At 44.2% G+C, this 18,555-nt stretch overlaps 1 protein-coding gene and 1 pseudogene across 1 annotated transcript in view; one reads left to right on the plus strand and one right to left on the minus strand.

The window, feature by feature from the left end:
- The first annotated feature begins 2,514 nt into the window (after nucleotides 1-2,514).
- LOC139412629 (transcription factor Sp5-like) lies at nucleotides 2,515-5,183 on the plus strand (annotated as a pseudogene).
- A 2,661-nt stretch (nucleotides 5,184-7,844) lies between these two features.
- Nucleotides 7,845-18,555, minus strand: part of LOC139413526 (rho guanine nucleotide exchange factor 25-like) — a 39,819-nt gene continuing 29,108 nt past the window's right edge. The window contains exons 4-16 of the mRNA XM_071161023.1: nucleotides 17,500-17,627; nucleotides 17,055-17,121; nucleotides 16,723-16,826; nucleotides 16,298-16,367; nucleotides 15,031-15,120; nucleotides 14,476-14,568; nucleotides 13,981-14,031; nucleotides 13,685-13,762; nucleotides 13,233-13,424; nucleotides 12,969-13,149; nucleotides 11,910-12,112; nucleotides 11,561-11,692; nucleotides 7,845-9,132 (exon numbers count right to left, since the gene is read on the minus strand). Of these exons, the coding sequence (XP_071017124.1) occupies nucleotides 9,016-9,132; nucleotides 11,561-11,692; nucleotides 11,910-12,112; nucleotides 12,969-13,149; nucleotides 13,233-13,424; nucleotides 13,685-13,762; nucleotides 13,981-14,031; nucleotides 14,476-14,568; nucleotides 15,031-15,120; nucleotides 16,298-16,367; nucleotides 16,723-16,826; nucleotides 17,055-17,121; nucleotides 17,500-17,627 (1,506 nt within the window). The 3' untranslated portion in view covers nucleotides 7,845-9,015. The remainder of the gene's footprint in view (nucleotides 9,133-11,560; nucleotides 11,693-11,909; nucleotides 12,113-12,968; nucleotides 13,150-13,232; nucleotides 13,425-13,684; nucleotides 13,763-13,980; nucleotides 14,032-14,475; nucleotides 14,569-15,030; nucleotides 15,121-16,297; nucleotides 16,368-16,722; nucleotides 16,827-17,054; nucleotides 17,122-17,499; nucleotides 17,628-18,555) is intronic.

The raw sequence follows: 18,555 nt of genomic DNA on the forward strand, positions 1-18,555 counted from the left end.
CAGCAAAAGGTGGCGCTACAAAGTATTAACTTAAGGGGGCTGAATAATTTTGCACGCCCAATTTTTCAGTTTTTGATTTGTTAAAAAAGTTTTAAATATCCAATAAATGTCGTTCCACTTCATGATTGTGTCCCACTTGTTGTTGATTCTTCACAAAAAAATACAGTTTTATATCTTTATGTTTGAAGCCTGAAATGTGGCAACAGGTCGCAAAGTTCAAGGGGGCCGAATACTTTCGCAAGGCACTGTATATACCTCAATTACCCCGTACCCCTGCACATCGACTCAGTACCGGTACCCCATGTTTGGCCTCCTGAGTGGCGCAACGGTCAAAGTCACTGCATTGCAGTGGTAGAGGTGTCAATACAGACCCAGGTTCGATCCTGGGCTGTATCACAACCGGCCACGATCAGGAATCACATAGGGTGGCGCACAATTGTCCCAGCATTGTGCAGGTCAGGGGAGGGTTTGGCCGGGGGGGGCTTTACAAGTAGGCTGTCATTGTGAATAATAATTTGTTCTTAACTGACTTGCCTAGTTTAATAAAAAAATTAAAACATGTATATAGCCAAGTTATCATTACTCATTGCATATTTATTAAGTGTTATTACTTTTCTATTATTTCTCTATTTTCTTTCTCTCTGCATTGTTGGGAATGTGCCCATAAGTAAGCATTTCAATGTTAGTCTACACATGTTGTTTACAAAGAATGTGACAAATAAAAATGTGATTTGGACAGTGGGCAGTGCTAGAGGGTTTCCAACACAAACCACGACCTTGAGCTCTAGCAGATGAAACAACAAAACCGCATGCTCCTTCACTCATTCACTCACTACATTAATCAAATGATCACGTTACAGGTGCCAACTGAGGGAGCGTCAATTTTTCAGTTAAGGCCTCTCTCTCATTAATGCCAGAGAGAAAGGTATGAAAGCCTGTTTGTTGATGTGATGCACTACCTCTCCACCTAGCCTGTTCTAGTGATCCCTGGGATCTCTCCCTGCCCGTGCCTCTGGAACCAAGGGAGAGCCGGAGCGCAGGGAGATTCAGGGGGTTATTCATCCATAGCTTCAGATGTGAAAAAAATACTTACATTGTACAATAACCTCTTAATCTTAACAGAATTTACAACATTTTCTATTAAATTTCATTTCTATATTTCAATGTGAAAAATTCCTGACAAACGTAATCTGCCAAAATATTTTCAACTCCATTTTTGGTGTGTTACAGGTTTCCTCCAGCAACCTTTCATAACAAAAACAACTTTAGGATCAAAACAATCATGTTTCCAACAGCAGTTATGTGCATATAAGACATATAACACTTAACATATAACATCATGGCCTCTTAACTGACCCTCATTTGTCTTTAACAGGTAATAGCCTAAATGCTCTAGGTTTGTTGGCCTGTCCCTCACATCTGTTATGACCATTTTGTCATAACAGATGTCACAGTCCTTGGTGCAAATATAGATGTATGATGGGATGTCATGGAGACATGACTGAAAGATGAAGCAAACCTTATACCTTATATATCCATTAAAATGAAATGTCCATTGTCCATTTAATTTCTATGGATACATTTTTAAACTGAAATGCAGGGGAAAAGAGATATGGATGAATACAATTGACAAATAACTTCACAATGGTTATTGACTCCTGAGTGAAATATGGTGTCATAGTTAACTAGTAAGGAAAGAAAATGTATAAAAATGCCAGAATAAAGACACAATCAAAATAAACAAAAGTCCATCATTGATTTAAAGCAACAGTGACAACATCATTAGTTTGAAATTGAATGCAAAAGAGAAATGTCCTGTTGGTTGTCATTGAGATTAGGATGGGACGGGATTGTTATTTGCTGCTATGCAAATATCACTTGACACCTCTTGGAGGGCTCTTTGAAGAGACAAAATGGTCACCGTTGCAAACTGTTGTGTCTGCATTTGCAATAAGATTAGATATGGCCTTCACTTGAACCCGGGGAGGGAGATCTTCGAAAACCATTAGTTTGATTGATTTTCAGACGGTATTGATTCTGTATTATTATACAGAATCAAGAAAGAAACAAAAAAAGAAAGAAACAAAACAATTTCCAAATACTTGCAATGAAATAGTAGTAGACCACCTATTATAAAAAGATAAATGGTGGATATTTCTCTCTCTCTCTCTCTCTGTTTATTTCACTTTATATATTCGCTTTATATATTATCTACCTCACTTGCTTTGGCAATATTAACACGTTTCCCATGCCAATAAAGCCCTTGAATTGAATTGAATTGAATTGAATATTTGTCCATTAGTGAAATCAGGCTAATTCGGCACAAAGAAAAAACATTATCCCAGATGTTCATATAGCCTACACTACTGTAGCCTTTATGTAACCGATGTGAAATGGCTAGCTAGTTCGCGGTGGTGCGCGCTAATAGCTTTTCAATCGGTAGACGTCATTTGCTCTGAGACCTTGAAATAGTTGTTCCCCTTGCTCTGCAAGGGCCGCGGCTTTTGTGGCGCAATGGGTAACGATGCTTCGAGAGTGGCTGTTGTCGATGTGTGCCGAGCTCAGGTAGGGGCGAGTGACTGAAGCTATACTGTTACATATATACTATATGCTGCAAATACTGCATCCAAAATTACACTTTTTTTTTTTACTGTAGTAATTTTGCAGTGTAGCTGCAGTTAGTGGGCAGTATAACTGCCGTACGCTGCAGTTATTCTGCAATTACTGCATCCAAAATACCAGTGTATTGCAGTTACTGCACTTTTACTGCAGTTTCAAAACTGCAGTAAAAGTAAGGGTAAATTATTCAGGTAAACCATATAGTGAATGTCTATGTCCCTCGCCCCTCCTCTCTTTCTCGCTCGGATTCGATTATGCTGAGCTGCAGGGGACCAGGCAAAGGCCGGTCAAGTAATCGGGAGAAATGAGCGCCATTCTCAAATCAAATAGTCATCGAACATTTTGTCAACAGGGCAGCATGGTGCATCGCCCAGCTCTTTTCCATAAAATAAATGTTATAATTTTTCTATTAAAAAAAATGGCAAGGAAGATAAAGCGTTTAGGCCTAATATCAAAGCCAATCACCTTTGGATGAGAAAACACAAAATCCTAATAGTTATGCTACTACATGTGCTTAATTACGACACATTTGTTTTGAGCAGATTTAACCGTGGGCTTTAACAGGGCGCTTGGCTCAAGCCCGGGAGGCAGCCCGGTTTAAAATCAAATGCAATCGATTTAACTTTCAGCCAATGCAAAACACGCCAACACTGGCACCCGGGCGAGATTGATCTAACCCTCTCAAGACAAGGATGCAGAATGGATACCACCGGAGCACGTATTTTGGAATTAATAATTCCTACAATCCATTTTTTTTTTATCCACTTTTATTTCTTCACAACAATATAAAACACGTTATGAGGTTTATTTTTTTTTCTTCAGAAAATTAGACTGACTTTGGATGAGAATTGAGACACAGCAAAATCCCGTTTTCTATATTTTGTTTCGGTGCTGCACTTGTGCTGAGACCAGTTAAAAAACTACGTTGGCCGCAGAAGCGCGCAAAAGTCATGGCCGCATTTCCGGGGACCGACCACTTTCTAAACCATTTCTTACAGACGAGGAAAATGTTTTTAGTGGAATTTGGTATGGGAGAGTCATTTCACTGTTAGCCTTCTTCAGAGTACATTTTGAAATTGTCAAGTGCAATTATTGATACATTTTCTCCCAATATATTTATAGGAATTCGTCTGGATTCATTTGTTAGCAGCAGTATTTTACCTTAAAATATTTACTCTATTTTAGTTAATAAAATACATTGACTACATCAATAAAATTATAACATATATTTTAGAAATAGAGATGTAGAGGTCACAGTAAATGGTCACCACTGTTCTATAGTTTCTCTATATTATCACATTAGAAAGAAGTCTAAGTTCTGTGTTATCACTATAATATCTTGATTTTGTATGTGGCTTTTGCTCAGGAATATCTAATTCAATAGTGTACAGCATGTCTAACATCCATTCTTTCTATACCCCATAGGACCGCACACCCAGCTCCTCTCCTGAGAACGGACCCCATCCCATCTCCTCCTTCCTGGCCAGACCCTGTGGCCAAGCCCGGCTGGGGGGCAGTGGACTGCGGCAGGAACGGCCACACTCATCCTATGAAGGGATCATGAGTTCCATGACTGGGATGCTCCAGCTATTGGGCAGTGAAGTGTCCCAGAGCTCCAGTCTAAGGGTCCAACAGGTGGCAACTCTGACAGTGCCAAAACTTAATTTTCCTGGACACGTCTAGAGCGGACTGGACCTTCACCCCCATCCCCACCAGCACCACCACCTCCATGAGCTGCCTCTCACCCCTCCTGCTGAGCCCTCCTCCACCCCGGCTGCCTACACCGTTGAGCTCCCCCCAGTGAAGATGCTCGCTCCTCAGGTCCAGGTTAGCTCTCATACTCCATACTTCCACCCCCAGCACAATGGTATGGGGGAGAACTTCCTCCAAGGTTCCACAGAAAGACACCCCCACCACCCTGGTCGGCATACAGAGGAAGGTCAGCAGTGGTGGATATTACCCCAGACCACCAGCAGCCCCCATGGTCATCAGCAACCTCATGGCTAGACCAACCATCACCACTCTCACCCCTTTGCCCTGGACAGACAGCTGGTGTTGGGGAACCAGCCTCAGATTGCAGCCCTCCTCCAAGGCTCCTCCAAGTGCCTGCTGGGCTCCACACGCTGCTGCAGGCACTGCAAGTGCCCCAACTGCCAGGCCTCCTCTGGGTGCACAGGGGCTCCAGCTAACCCTGAGGAACCAGGCCAGAGGAGGCTCCACATCTGCCACTTGCCCGAGTGTGGCAAGGTGTACAAGAAGACTTCCCACCTGAAGGCCCACCTGCGATGGCATGCCGGGGCGCGACCTTTCGTCTGCAGCTGGCTCTTCTGCGGGAAGAACTGCACACGCTCAGACGAGCTGCAGAGGCACCTGCGCACACATACTGGGGAAAAGCGCTTTGGCTGCCAGACGTGTGGGAAGAGGTTCATGCGGAGCGACCACCTGGCAAAACACGAGAAGACCCACCAGGGGGGAGGGGCCACGACAACCAGGGCCCCCAACAGGAGGCTCCACAGCCACAGGGTGGCACCAGAGGACCAGCCAGGAACATCAAGAAGGAGTAGAGAAAATACAAAAAGCCAAGTGACTCGCGATCAGTATGGTGTGTTTTATTGAGAACCCCAGCTCCTGTCTCTGTGTGTGTGGAGTTCAGGCCATGAGACCCGCAGAAAGACAGAAGGGCAGAGTCGTGGACTCTGTGGAGACAGAGTCGAGGGCAGACCAATGGCCTTTCTCTGGAGAAAGAGACTTCTTACACAAACTTTTACACCATCAAACCATTGTCATGACAACATGTTTGTCATGGTCATTGTAGCCAGCATTGTCCACTCCGCCAGCAGGAGGCCTGTGATCTTCAGAGGCTGTTCTGTTCAGCATGACTGCCTGTGTGGAGATTGGCAATAAAAGCAGAAGAGTTGTGGTGGTTGAATATTCCTTTCTCATGGACCTCTAATGGAGATAACTGGTCTCAGAGACCAAAGACATCAGGGAGGAAGTCAGAATACAAATCATTTTGGAAATAATGCTGTAATGCTGTTTACAATGGCTATTTTCATTCAGTCTGCCAGTAGAGAATATCTGAATGCGGTGTTATGGTTTTCAATAACACCACACTAGAATGTATTGTACTAATTCATCCTTAGAGGAAGGACCACATTCTCTTTTGGATAAGTACAAAGTAGCGGTTTATTGGGCTTATTTCTTAAGTGTGTATTTTTGGGACATTTGTATTGATATCATACAATGTATTGTAAATTAATTGCATATATTAGTCGATTTAGCATGATAACTGACATTAATTGTAATTTGGTTGTCAGAAAGTCAAAATAATAGTGACTCAATTAACACTGATCTACATTATATGAGTATAAAATCAGAAAGAATCAAAACTATGTTTGAGTAAAACAAACTGTTTGAGCTTGGTTTCATTCAAATAAAACAATAAAAGACTGAACACTTTCAGTAATGTCACGGATTCCCCCGGTACTGCTGGTCATTCCGTTCACCAGCTTCTGAGGGGTACGTCACCGGACTCTAGGCGTCAATGAACTGCTTCATTACGCACACCTGGTTCCCATTCCCCCTGATTAGCAATTGTATATATGTGCCCTCTGTTCACCATTGTTTTGTTTGGTTGTTGTTCCCAGGTCCGTTGGTCTTGTGAGTACCTGTACTTTGTTTCGGCTTTTGCCCTGCGTGTTTTGTGTTCTCATTATTACGGGTCTCGTCCTGTGCATTGTTGTTACGGGACTCGTCCTGTGCATTGTTATTACGGTTCTCGTCCTGTGCATTATTACGGGTCTCGTCCTGTGCATTGTTGTTATGGGACTCGTCCTGTGCATTGTTATTACGGGTCTCGTCCTGTGCATTATTACGGGCCTCGTCCTGTGCATTATTACGGGTCTCGTCCTGTGCATTGTTATTACGGGTCTCGTCCTGTGCATTATTACGGGCCTCGTCCTGTGCATTATTACGGGTCTCGTCCTGTGCATTGTTGTTATGGGACTCGTCCTGTGCATTGTTATTACGGGTCTCGTCCTGTGCATTATTACGGGCCTCGTCCTGTGCATTATTACGGGTCTCGTCCTGTGCATTGTTATTATGGGTCTCGTCCTGTGCATTGTTGTTACGGGTCTCGTCCTGTGCATTGTTGTTATGGGACTCGTCCTGTGCATTATTACGGGTCTCGTCCTGTGCATTATTACGGGTCTCGTCCTGTGCATTATTACGGGTCTCGTCCTGTGCATTATTACGGGTCTCGTCCTGTGCATTATTACGGGTCTCGTCCTGTGCATTGTTATTACGGGTCTCGTCCTGTGCATTGTTATTACGGGTCTCGTCCTGTGCATTGTTATTACGGGTCTCGTCCTGTGCATTGTTATTACGGGTCTCGTCCTGTGCATTGTTATTACGGGTCTTGTCTCATCTCGTGTATTTATTAGAGGTTGTACCTCGCTCTTTTGTTTGGGTTACATCCCTGTGTTTTTGTATGTTTGTTTTGGGATTTGTCCCTGTGCCTTTTCATGGCATGTTGTATTTTTGGGTCGAGTATTGAAGCCCCTTTTTCAAATCAAATCAAATTTATTTATATAGCCCTTCGTACATCAGCTGATATCTCAAAGTGCTGTACAGAAACCCAGCCTAAAACCCCAAACAGCAAGCAATACAGGTGTAGAAGCACTTTTACATATTCCTGTGCCTGTCTCCAATCACTTCTACAATGTGACAAGTAATGATAACTCAAGTGATTGTTTGGCCATTTTGTCAACTGTTGTCAATTACTGTTGACAATATATTTGAACATGTGCGTGAGCATCTTCTATCAGGTAGCCATCTATCACCAAGTGCCCTATTTTGAGCATTTAAAGTTGTCCCTCAACTCACCATTTTGAGGAAGCTAAATAACTGTAGTATTTTTCCAATAACCTCCCAAAGCCTGTTAGGTAGGCAAAATGAACCACATGGACGCTAAACAAATCACCAATGGATGTGAAACGTTATTGTTTAGTTTTATACAGAATAAATTGAATTACTCTTGCTTAGTGGTGCTATTGTTCACTTTTGTATTGTTCCTCTGTGGTGGAAGTATTTATCTCAAAGGCAACAGCTAGTGTTGACTACGTGAAGGAAATGGTCATTCTGGGAATTTCCAGGATATTCAAGTCATCTCACTATCAGTTCCTTTTCGGCAGTCTTATAACATAACATGACCAAGACCAGAAGTATGATGGGGGGAGAAACAGCAGCAGTGTTTCATAAACGTTGTTTATTGATATGATCTCACAGCAGATTATTTACATTCATGATGACACTGACAGATGAGCACGCCCTCTATCGGTGTCCCCTTTTCCTCTCTCCTTCAGAGTTTGGAGTGGGCTTTGTATGAGTTTACGTGTGTTTTCTTCAGATAACGTTGGAACAATGGCAGGGTTAAAGTGGCCCCTTTAATGAAGGGAAAAGTATGCAAACCGAGCAACACAGTAATAATGGATAGAGTAGACAATCATGACTGCTCAAGCCCTGGACAAATTCAGTCCCACAATCAAGCTCAAATAGTTCTCCAGCCCACAATGTCAACACTCTTGACCCAAAGGCTGCTTTAAGAAATGGTGGTGAGGATGAATTCAGAATAGGAGGATAGCTATTTAGGAAGAGGGACAGAGAATAGATATGGCATTACCTCCCCACTGCTGTTTTACTTTCCTTGTTGTGCAAAGTGATAAAATCTGTCACACGTAGCAGTAGCATAATGTTAATATGGTCCCCGTGTTTAAGAAAAAACAACATGAAAGGGCTGGCGACTTAAGTGATAGTTCCCAAATGTCTATTTCTATACGAAAACAAATGGTGTTAAGCGTGTCACCATATGAGTGGTACTGTACTGTAGAAACGGTTTGCAGTGTGAATAGCAACCGTTGCACACACACAGAGAGAGAGAGAGACACCATTGGCTACTTTTCCTTTTCTCTCACAAACACCAGAGGGCTGCATTCCTGCTTCACTTCTCGCATCACAATAGTAAGTACAGGTTTCAAAATAGTAGAACATGTAATATGACAGAAATACCAACAAAAAAATCATAGTTAGAAGCTAGAGATACCATAGTAATTATAATATAATGTTATTAGGGCAATCACAAGAGTTGTGATAGTGAAACTGTCTGAACTAACCCCGCCCCAGGCCCCCTGCCTGTCCTGAGTGGAATCAGGTTAACCAGGGCTCTATCAGCCTGCCCCTCATTCGCTATAGAGTGAAGGTTACACTAGGTACAGATCTAGGATCAGCTTCCTCATCCCCCAAACCTAACCTGGGGGAAATTCTAAACTGACCTAAGATCAGCGTCTAGGGGCAACTTCACCCTACACCCCTTCATTCAGGCTGTGAAGTCAAAGGTTATCAGCACTCATGCTCATGCAGAGAGAGTTCAGTTAGCTGATCCAGGTTGCCTGAGCGATGCGATGCGTAAGTCCCTCCCTCCCCCGGCATGGCTCCATGGTAACAGACAGTGCCACCCTGAGAAGACCAGAGTAGACAGAGGGAGCGTGTTCAGTTACATACACATAGTGGAGTCATACCTGGGGCAAGAGGCCTAATATGTCAACTTTTATATCAAAGCCTTTATTACATATTTCGTTTGGACATCTGTGCAGTCTCTGATTCATATTCCGAATGAGTGGTACAGGGGTCTAAGGCACTGTATCTCAGTGCAAGAGCTGTCACTGCAGTCCCTGGTTCGTATCCAGGCTGTATCACGTCGGGCTGGGATTGGGAGTCCCATAGGGCGGTGCACAATTGGCCCAGTGTCATCCGGGTTTGGCTGGGCTAGGCCGTCATTGTAAATAAGAATTTGTTCTTAACTGACTAGCCTAGTTAAATAAAAAAAATCTGTTACAAGAAGGCCTGTATATTGTGTATAGGAGGAAGTTGGTAATTGCCTTCCTTACTGTCGCTGAGGGGTTATTGGAATATACTTTAAAGTTACATTATTTCTAGTGGATTCGGAGTTCCTTTGTTTCCTGGACCACATGCATATCCCCACAGTGAACTGAGCTCTTAATCTCAGAGAGATGGAGAGACAAACACACACAGAGAAATTGAAACCCTACCTAGCCTTGCAAAGAGGAAAGACAAAGATGATGGTATGTTGAATGGTTATAAAGCAAGATCCTATCCTTACATCAACCCTGGATGGAGACAGGAAGAGAGAGTGACACAACAGTTTGAACTCACTCAGCCTTCACACAATGCTATCAGTCCTCTCACCTTCTCTATATCTATTGTAGCATACATCTCTTTCCAAACACAAAGAACAGTTTCAAATAGCCCTCAACCCACTGACAGGACTACACTTTTTTCCAAAGGCCCCAAAAGTTCCCTATCCCCCTGTCTGCATCTACCAGAGAGAGAGGAGGAACTAAATGAAGTGTGGAAACAGGCATGACAAGCCTCTGATAAGAGCCCTGAAATCAAACCCATTTCCTCCTTTTAATGGGGAGAGTCTGGCTAAATAAGATAAACCACCAGTCAGGGCACTGGGCTAGTTATCCCTGGGAACTGACTGGAGAACATTGGGACAAAGGAATGTTTTTAACCCCTGAGCCTATCCAAAACTGACTAGGGATCAGATTGTCTGCTGAAGATGACATCCTCAGAGTATTCTGACTTGGGATCAGCGGGACTCGACAGCAATCTATATGGTTTCTATAGTATTTCTAGGAACTGACCACAGATCAATATGACAGCCAGCCAGGGTGCCATTAGTAGTGTAACCCCAGATGGGAACAACAACAGGATATCTCCATTCGGACAGAGGATAGGACTGGCCCAGTCATTTCCCTCTAGCACTGGCAACCACGACAACCCGGGCCAATGGCCAGGGGAATAATATGATAAAACAGTAAATAACCTGGGAAAGTGCTGAGTTATTCCCCTCATCCTAACCGTAGAAGAGCTATTTATAAACTAAACTATTCACTGATCTGTAGTGATGAGGAAAGTGCTGAGTTATTCCCCTCATCCTAACCGTAGAAGAGCTATTTATAAACTAAACTATTCACTGATCTGTAGTGATGAGGAAAGTGCTGAGTTATTCCCCTCATCCGAACCGTAGAAGAGCTATTTATAAACTAAACTATTCACTGATCTGTAGTGATGAGGAAAGTGCTGAGTTATTCCCCTCATCCTAACCGTAGAAGAGCTATTTATAAACTAAACTATTCACTGATCTGTAGTGATGAGGAAAGTGCTGAGTTATTCCCCTCATCCTAACCGTAGAAGAGCTATTTATAAACTAAACTATTCACTGATCTGTAGTGATGAGGAAAGTGCTGAGTTATTCCCCTCATCCTAACCGTAGAAGAGCTATTTATAAACTAAACTATTCACTGATCTGTAGTGATGAGGAAAGTGCTGAGTTATTCCCCTCATCCTAACCGTAGAAGAGCTATTTATAAACTAAACTATTCACTGATCTGTAGTGATGAGAGAGTTTATGGGAGGTTAATGACAGATATCCGGCACATTTTTTATTTAATTAGGCAAGTCAGTTCAGAACAAATTCTTATTTACAATGAAGGCAACACTGGGCCAATTGTGCGCTGCTCTATGGGACTCCCAATCACTGCCAGTTGTGATACAACCTGGAATCGAACCAGGGTTTTTAGTGACACCTCTAGCACTGAGATGCAGTGCCTTAGACCACTGCACCACTCAGGAGCCCAAATGGCAGTGAGTCCTAAGTTAACTCAGACTTTCCCGTACTGTAAATCATGCTTTGATTATATTTCTGTAGAAATGTGTGGTTGCTCTCAAAATAGGATTTGGTCAATGTGGATAGCAGTTGTGAATTGTCAGAACCTTGCAAGATACTATATCACTGCTATACTGCGAGTGTTGGAGTCAGTGGGTTCTCATTGTATTTCTCTGCAGTGTGGTTGAATACCTGTAAGCTGTGCTGGGTAGGGGGGCACAGGCCGTTGGACACCCCCTGGCAGTGCCTGGCCTCTTGGGACAAGGTGAGCTTCAGAGGGAGGTGAGAGGGACGGGGTGTTGCAGGGCTAAGGTACAGTGGGGACTAAAAGAGGAAAAAGGAGGGGTGAATAAGAGAAAGACAGACAGAGAGAGAAATAGAGAGAGAGAAATAATTAGGTAATTAGATTAAATGTATTCTTACAATAGTTTTAGCAGCTACTGGTATCTTCACTTTCTGTGGTCAGCATCCCAAATGGCACCCTATTCAATAGGGCTCCAGTTCCCTACTATGTAGGGAATGGGGTGTTATTAGTGCCTACCTGTGTGTCTGCAGTGGGTCCCTGGCTGGGCAGGTGCAGGGAGGGCAGAGAGGTGTTGTAGGAGTGCTGGTAAGGTAGCCGGTGGCGGTCAATGGAGGCCGAGGAGTGGGGTCGCAGGCCAGAGGTCGTTGCCACGGGCGCCCTCATGGCTCGTCCCAGGCTGTTGGACTCCCTTCGCTGGTACTCTATGGGAGACTGGAGAGCTATGGACCACAGGAGATGGGGAAGGACAGGATGTTAGTTGTAGGGAGAAAAAGTGAGACACAATCATGCAGTTGATGCTTAACCAATGGTACTATTTATTTGTTTATTGAGCATCTATAAATGTATCCATCAATTTACAGTGTTGCTCCCCTATTGTAAATACTTCATTAACACAGCTTAAAAATATCCTGAAATGTTTCATCATATTTTCAAACATACACTGAGTTTACAAATCAGTAGGAACACCTTCCTAATATTGAGCTGCACCCCTTTTGCCCTCAGAACAACCTCAATTCATTAGGACATGGACTCCACAAGGTGTCGAAAGGGTTCCACAGGGATGCTGGCCTGTGTTGACTCCAATGCTACCCACAGTTGTGTCAAGTTTGCTTGATGTACTTTGGGTGGTGGACCATTATTGATACACACGGGAAACTGTTGAGTGTGAAAAACCCAGCAGCGTTGCAGTTCTTGACACACTCAAACCAGTGCGCCTGCCACCTACTACCATACCCCCTTCAAAGGCACTTCAATTGTTTTTCTTGCCCATTCACTCTGAATGGCACACATACACAATCCATGTCTCACTTGTCTCCAGGCTTAAAAATCCTTCTTTAACCCGTCTCCTCCCCTTCATCTACACTGATTGACGTGGATTTAACATTTAACAGATCATAGCTTTTTTTCATTCTCCAGTCACTCACCTGTATTCACCTGGTCAGTCTGTCATGGAAATGTTTTGTATACTTGTGTGTGTAAACATCAGATAAAAAAGTGGTACACTGAATAGGGAATAGGATGTAATTTGGAACACATGATGTATGTGGCCCTGGGTCCAGCTGTCAGCAGCAGTACCGTTGAGGAAGTTCCTCTGTGTCTCCAGGATCTGGACCACGTCGTTGACCCAGGCCCTTCGCGTCTCAGGGGACGATGCCTGTAGGACGAAGCGTGTCACGCTCCCATCAGGCCCGCGGGACGTCAGGACCAGACGACATGGGTCCTCCTCACAGTGGTCCTCCACACCCAGACAACTGAGCTGCAGTAGAGAGAGAGACACAAGGGTCACACACACACACGCGCACAGAAACACAAACACACACAGTACTCCACCATTCTCACCTTGATGCTGTTTTTAAAGGTGTACCCTGGCAGAGAGAAGCCCTTTTTCCTGTCGATTGGCTCACTGATAATGACCAGCTGTTCAAACAGGAAGACACGCCTCTCCTTGGCGCGGGACAGGAAGCTGCTGTCCTGCTCACTGACTGTAAAGGTGTCCTGCTGGAGCAGCTTCCCCTGGGCTGTGATCTTCCCCTGAGAGAGAGACCCCCATAAGATAGAAAGAAAAACACTCATTTGAGTCATTTAGCGGACACTCTTATCCAGAGCAACTTAAAGTAGTGAGTGAATACATTTACATACTTTTTGTACTCATCATGTATAATGTTTTTGTTTGACAAGTGATATAATCAAAATGGTTTCCACCTGTTTTCAGTAATCTCATACATGCTTGCCAACTGTGCTAGAAAACACAACATCACATGGAGAACAGTGTCTGGTGTCTGATATCTCACCTCAAAGCCCTGCAGCCTGCCCACATTCATCATATCATTACAGCGCTTGGGCACGAAACACGTCACCTCCACCGCTCTCTGTGGGTGAGAGAAGAGGGGTGGAGATGGAGAGAAAGATATGGTGTGGGATAGACAATTATGGTTTGCAACTTAAAACAGTATTTTTTTTTTCTCGTTCTCCAACAGAGCTGTGTACATGAGAGAACTCTCTGTGCAGTTCACAGTAATATCACAAGAAAGTATTGGAAATGTTTTCACCATGACTGTTTGTACCATGGTTTTGGGAGAACTCTCACCTCCAGCTCTGAGGTATCCCTTCCTGCTTTGGTGTAGTACTTCAGGAAGTCCTGAGGGAGCCAATCAGAGAATAGTTACTGAACGTTTCGGAGTGATTTCTGAACAAAATGGGACTGTACTGTATCTTGTGTTTCATCATGTATTATCCACTGTGAGATTAGTGAGCTGATAAGAGGACTTGGGGACTCTTGGGACAAAAGCTTTCAACATTCATCTCTAAATCACAGTAAAAGCTCCCACAATGCTGGGGGGCAGAATGCTTATTCTCCAGTCACTCACAATTTGTCTTTCTTCCTGCCTTTCTCTCCATCTCTTCTAGTGACAAGTCATTCAATACAGCTCCATTTCACGATGACTCAAATCAGCTAGGGCTAGATGACATCATGCTAATTATACCAGTTATTTTCCATATTCCAGAGGGAATTCAAACACACGTATACGCACACAGGCAGACGCACTTAGACAAGTACACATGCAGATGCAAACACACACACCTTGAGCAGTAGTTGATATTTCATGATCCTCTGTACTGGCTTGATGAGCAGGTCGTTGAGTTGTAGTCTGTGGCCCAGCTGCTGCCTCAGCTCCTACAGAACCAGACAGGTTAGCTCCTCATAGGACACATACATAACTAAGGGCAGCTTTGGGTCAGCCAGACAGAACCCACTGAACAAAAATGGATTGAATCAACGTTGTTTCAATGCCATTTAAACCAAAAACAAATGTATGTGATGTTGAATCAACATGGAAAACTGATTTGATTTTCAGAAAACATATTTTTTTCACATTGAATTCAAGTTAGTTGACAACTCAACCAAATGTAAATCAAAACTAGATGTTGAAATGATGTCTGTGCCCAGTGGAAGACATACAGAACAAAGGGCAGGTTCGGGTCAGTCAGACATAAAGAGACATAGAATTAGCACTTAAGATACAAACAACCCAAACCAGAGTTAGAGAAATAAGAGGAATTAGGCTAGAAGGATGCCTGAGTGGGATTCAACTGCTCTTAAACTGTCCTTGTCGTTGTACTGTGAAGAGTCACTCACCTGGAAGTAGGTCTCCATATACTCTGAGACAATGTGCTCTGACTTGGGCTTGTTCTGACAGTACACTACGTACATGTGGAGACGCCGTTCCTAGAGGTCCAAAAACAAACACACAGATGGTGAGAGCTTTACCAGATGGTGGCGCCTGTGGTCCCTGTGTGTGAGAGAGCTAGTGTGAGTGTGTGTGTGTGTGAGAGAGCTAGTGTGAGCAGGTCTCTCTGTGTGTGTGTGTGTGTGTGTGTGTGTGTAGGCTAAATGTCTCCGCCGTTGTGGACGCTTTAACCCTCTTATTCCTCTAAGTTTGACTCCGTTCTCCTTCCCCTCCAGGCCCTTTTGAAGTCTGTTAAATAAGAGCAGGAACTTTGCCTTATTAAATGGTTCCGGCAGCTTGGGAAGAATCCTTTAATTCACTCGTGCTTAATTAAACTTGCTGGACTAATGAAGGAACAGAGAGGGAGCGAAAGAGAGACAGGGAAGTGGGAGAGCGAAAGAGAGAGTATGTGCATGTGTCTATAGAAGATAATGTAAGAATGTGTGTATGTGTGCATGGACGATTTCCTGCCATGGTTTTGCTTTTCTCACTCGGCCGAATTTTTTCTGTGAGATCCTGACCTTCACACACAAACCCAGCTGTTTGTGTGTGTGCGTGTGTGCGCGCACGTTTGCGTGTGTGCGTGTCTCGGCCGAATTTTTTCTGTGAGATCCTGACCTTCACACACAAACCCAGCTGTTTGTGTGTGTGCGTGTGTGCGCGCACGTTTGCGTGTGTGCGTGTGTGCGCGCACGTTTGTGTGTGTGCACTAAGTACAAACACAGCTGTTTATTTGCTTTGAATGTCATTTATCTGTCATTATGGCTCATTTGTTTCTGGAGTTTCACAAACAGCCTGGCGTTTGAACACTGGCTCTTTGTAACTGGACCTGTTAGCTGACCGTAGCACAGTACAAAGCCCTGTAGGACAATTATGCTTGCACTTGTTATTATTCTACTGGCTTTCGCCTCTCCTCTCCTCCAGGCAGCCTGAACGATCAAGACACATCTGGATGGCAGTGAGCCAGAGACAGGGACAGTAAACAGTCAGTACTCTGAAGAGACCAGGACTTCTTACCAGACACACAGAGGGACACCCTGGAACTTCATTCCAAATACAAGAAAACAGAATCAAAGACCATGTAAGGGGCTAGGTTGTCATGGTGTGTCCGCAAACAAAGAGTTACACTTATGCAAACACTCATTTGCACACACACACACACACACACAGACTCACATGCTTGATGAAGAGTTGGGCCAGTCTGTCGGGCTCTGACACACACTTCTCCAGCTCCCCCAGGAGATAGCTGTGACACACAGAGCAGAGGGGAGGGTTGAACACCAATATACACTTGTCTACACACACACAGGCAGAGGGTAAGAGACACACAGATACACACACAACTATACACATGGAAACAGATACACACAGAAACACAGAAAGATCGAGAGAAACAGATCCGACAGGTTTTCCCGAGACCACACACACACACACAGGAAATATCTGACAGCCATGTGGATTGAGTGTGAGAGCATCAGACTTATATGATACATGCTGATGAACATGCTCCAGTCTCAGTGAGCTCTCACACATACGCTCTTCACATAAACAGCGCTCAGTATTCACATTCACACACGTTTAGCCAAGAGCGTGAGACCTACTCTTTATGCCAGTCATAGATCTGGTGGATGTTCCCAAACACTATCTTGTCTTTGCCCTTCAAGTCCTCTGGAATCCCTTGAGTGGCCATGCTGGCCATGTAGCCCTGGGCAAAGTAGAAGACACACACATCCTACCTCAGGACTGGAAATACTGCTAATTCACAGGAGGGCATCTGGCTATAGTCATCATTGTGTAATATGGTAGAGACAATAGCATAACTTCTATGGCATAATAGAAAAAATAGTATTTTTTCAGACTAGGTACTTTACATAAAAAATAACTGATAGGGGGGTCAGCATAAAAAATGTCACGTGATCGATTTGTCACACACCTCTACTATGAGGCCCAGGTCGTCCACATACAACTTCTCTGTCTCTATGAGCTCTGTCAGCACATATCTGAGAGCGAGAGAGAGAGAGATGAGTTGGCTGTAGTAATAGAGGGCAGCCATTAAACAGTGTCTTCTCTCATCACAGTGAGGGATGGGGTTCTCCCAGAGTGGAGCCAGCACTTCCACCACACCGTTAGCTCTCATCAGGACACAGCATACAGAATTACATCCCAACTGGAACCATATTCCCTATATAGTACACTACTTTTGACCAGAGCCCTTAGGGAACAGACTGCCATTTGGGACAATGGGACTTAATGACTGCAGCACCAGGAGCACTTAGATGCTGCATTATACTGTGGTGGAAAACTGACAGTCCATTAATGGGATAGGGACCATAAGACTGGACACATTGTGGGTTCACGTGGAGGTCACAACCACCTACATGCTCTTCTCTAAGGCACTCCTCCTGTCCTCCTCACTGTCCATGGTGGCTGACCATTGGCTGGTCGAGTCATCAATCAGGGAGGAGCCATCTTCTTCTTCTGGGAGAATAGTGGAATAATGATGGTTCTGAAAGAAGAGGGTGGAGAGGTGAGTTCATACATGTATTCACTCCAGGTCTGTTGACTGTAAGCATATGTCTGCTATACAAAGAGAGCATAGAGTCCAGGCCCGACAGACAGTTCATGAATTGAACCTATGGCTGGTAGCTCCTAATCCAGGAAGCAGACGTCCATGGGAAGGAGAGGGAGGAAGTAGGGAGACTCCTCAGGACAAGGCCAGCACCCTGTAGGCTGTTCCAAGAGGGAGACTACTCAGGACAACTCCAGAACCGTTTTGGTTGTTCCAGGAGGGAGACTCCTCAGGACAACTCCAGCATCCTGTAGGCTGTTCCAGGAGGGCGACTCCTCACAATTTATCCCCTCTGAAAAAAACTGCCTGCTGTGACATTTAGTCCACACGATCTGTACTCTGATAGCAATAAGCACTTTTCCATCTCTTTTCCTTTCTCTCTTTCTTGCCTAGGTGATAGCAGGCTGAAATGGCAAGAGAGTAATACTTCAAAGAATAAATAAGTCTTCACCTCAAATACAGGTTCATCTCTTAATAGGAACAAGAATGTAATCTTCTCTTTCTAAGACTTCAGCCACCCTTGTATTTATCTGTACCACCGCTCAACCCACCGCTCAAATGGGTGCTGATAGCCACAGCACGTCTGCCTCATGCTTCCTCGTATCCTAATGTTACCACCGCCAGGCAGCCCACAGACAGTATGTCTATTCACCAGTACCTAAGCTATGCTAAAGGGATGGCAGAGCTCCTGATGGAACTAGTGAGGTAGCCTATTCATGGCAGCTCAGCTCAGGGTCATCTCTTCTGACCGTGGAGGGGAGGTAAAGGCAACGGCAGAGCTTTGACGAGAGTCCTAAAGATTTACATATTTATTGACCCTCATGGTGAGCTTCAGTGGTTAGAATGTGTCATGGGGTGTAAGGCT

Source organism: Oncorhynchus clarkii, chromosome 7 (assembly GCF_045791955.1).
Source record: "Oncorhynchus clarkii lewisi isolate Uvic-CL-2024 chromosome 7, UVic_Ocla_1.0, whole genome shotgun sequence".
Taxonomy (NCBI): Eukaryota; Metazoa; Chordata; class Actinopteri; order Salmoniformes; family Salmonidae; genus Oncorhynchus; species Oncorhynchus clarkii.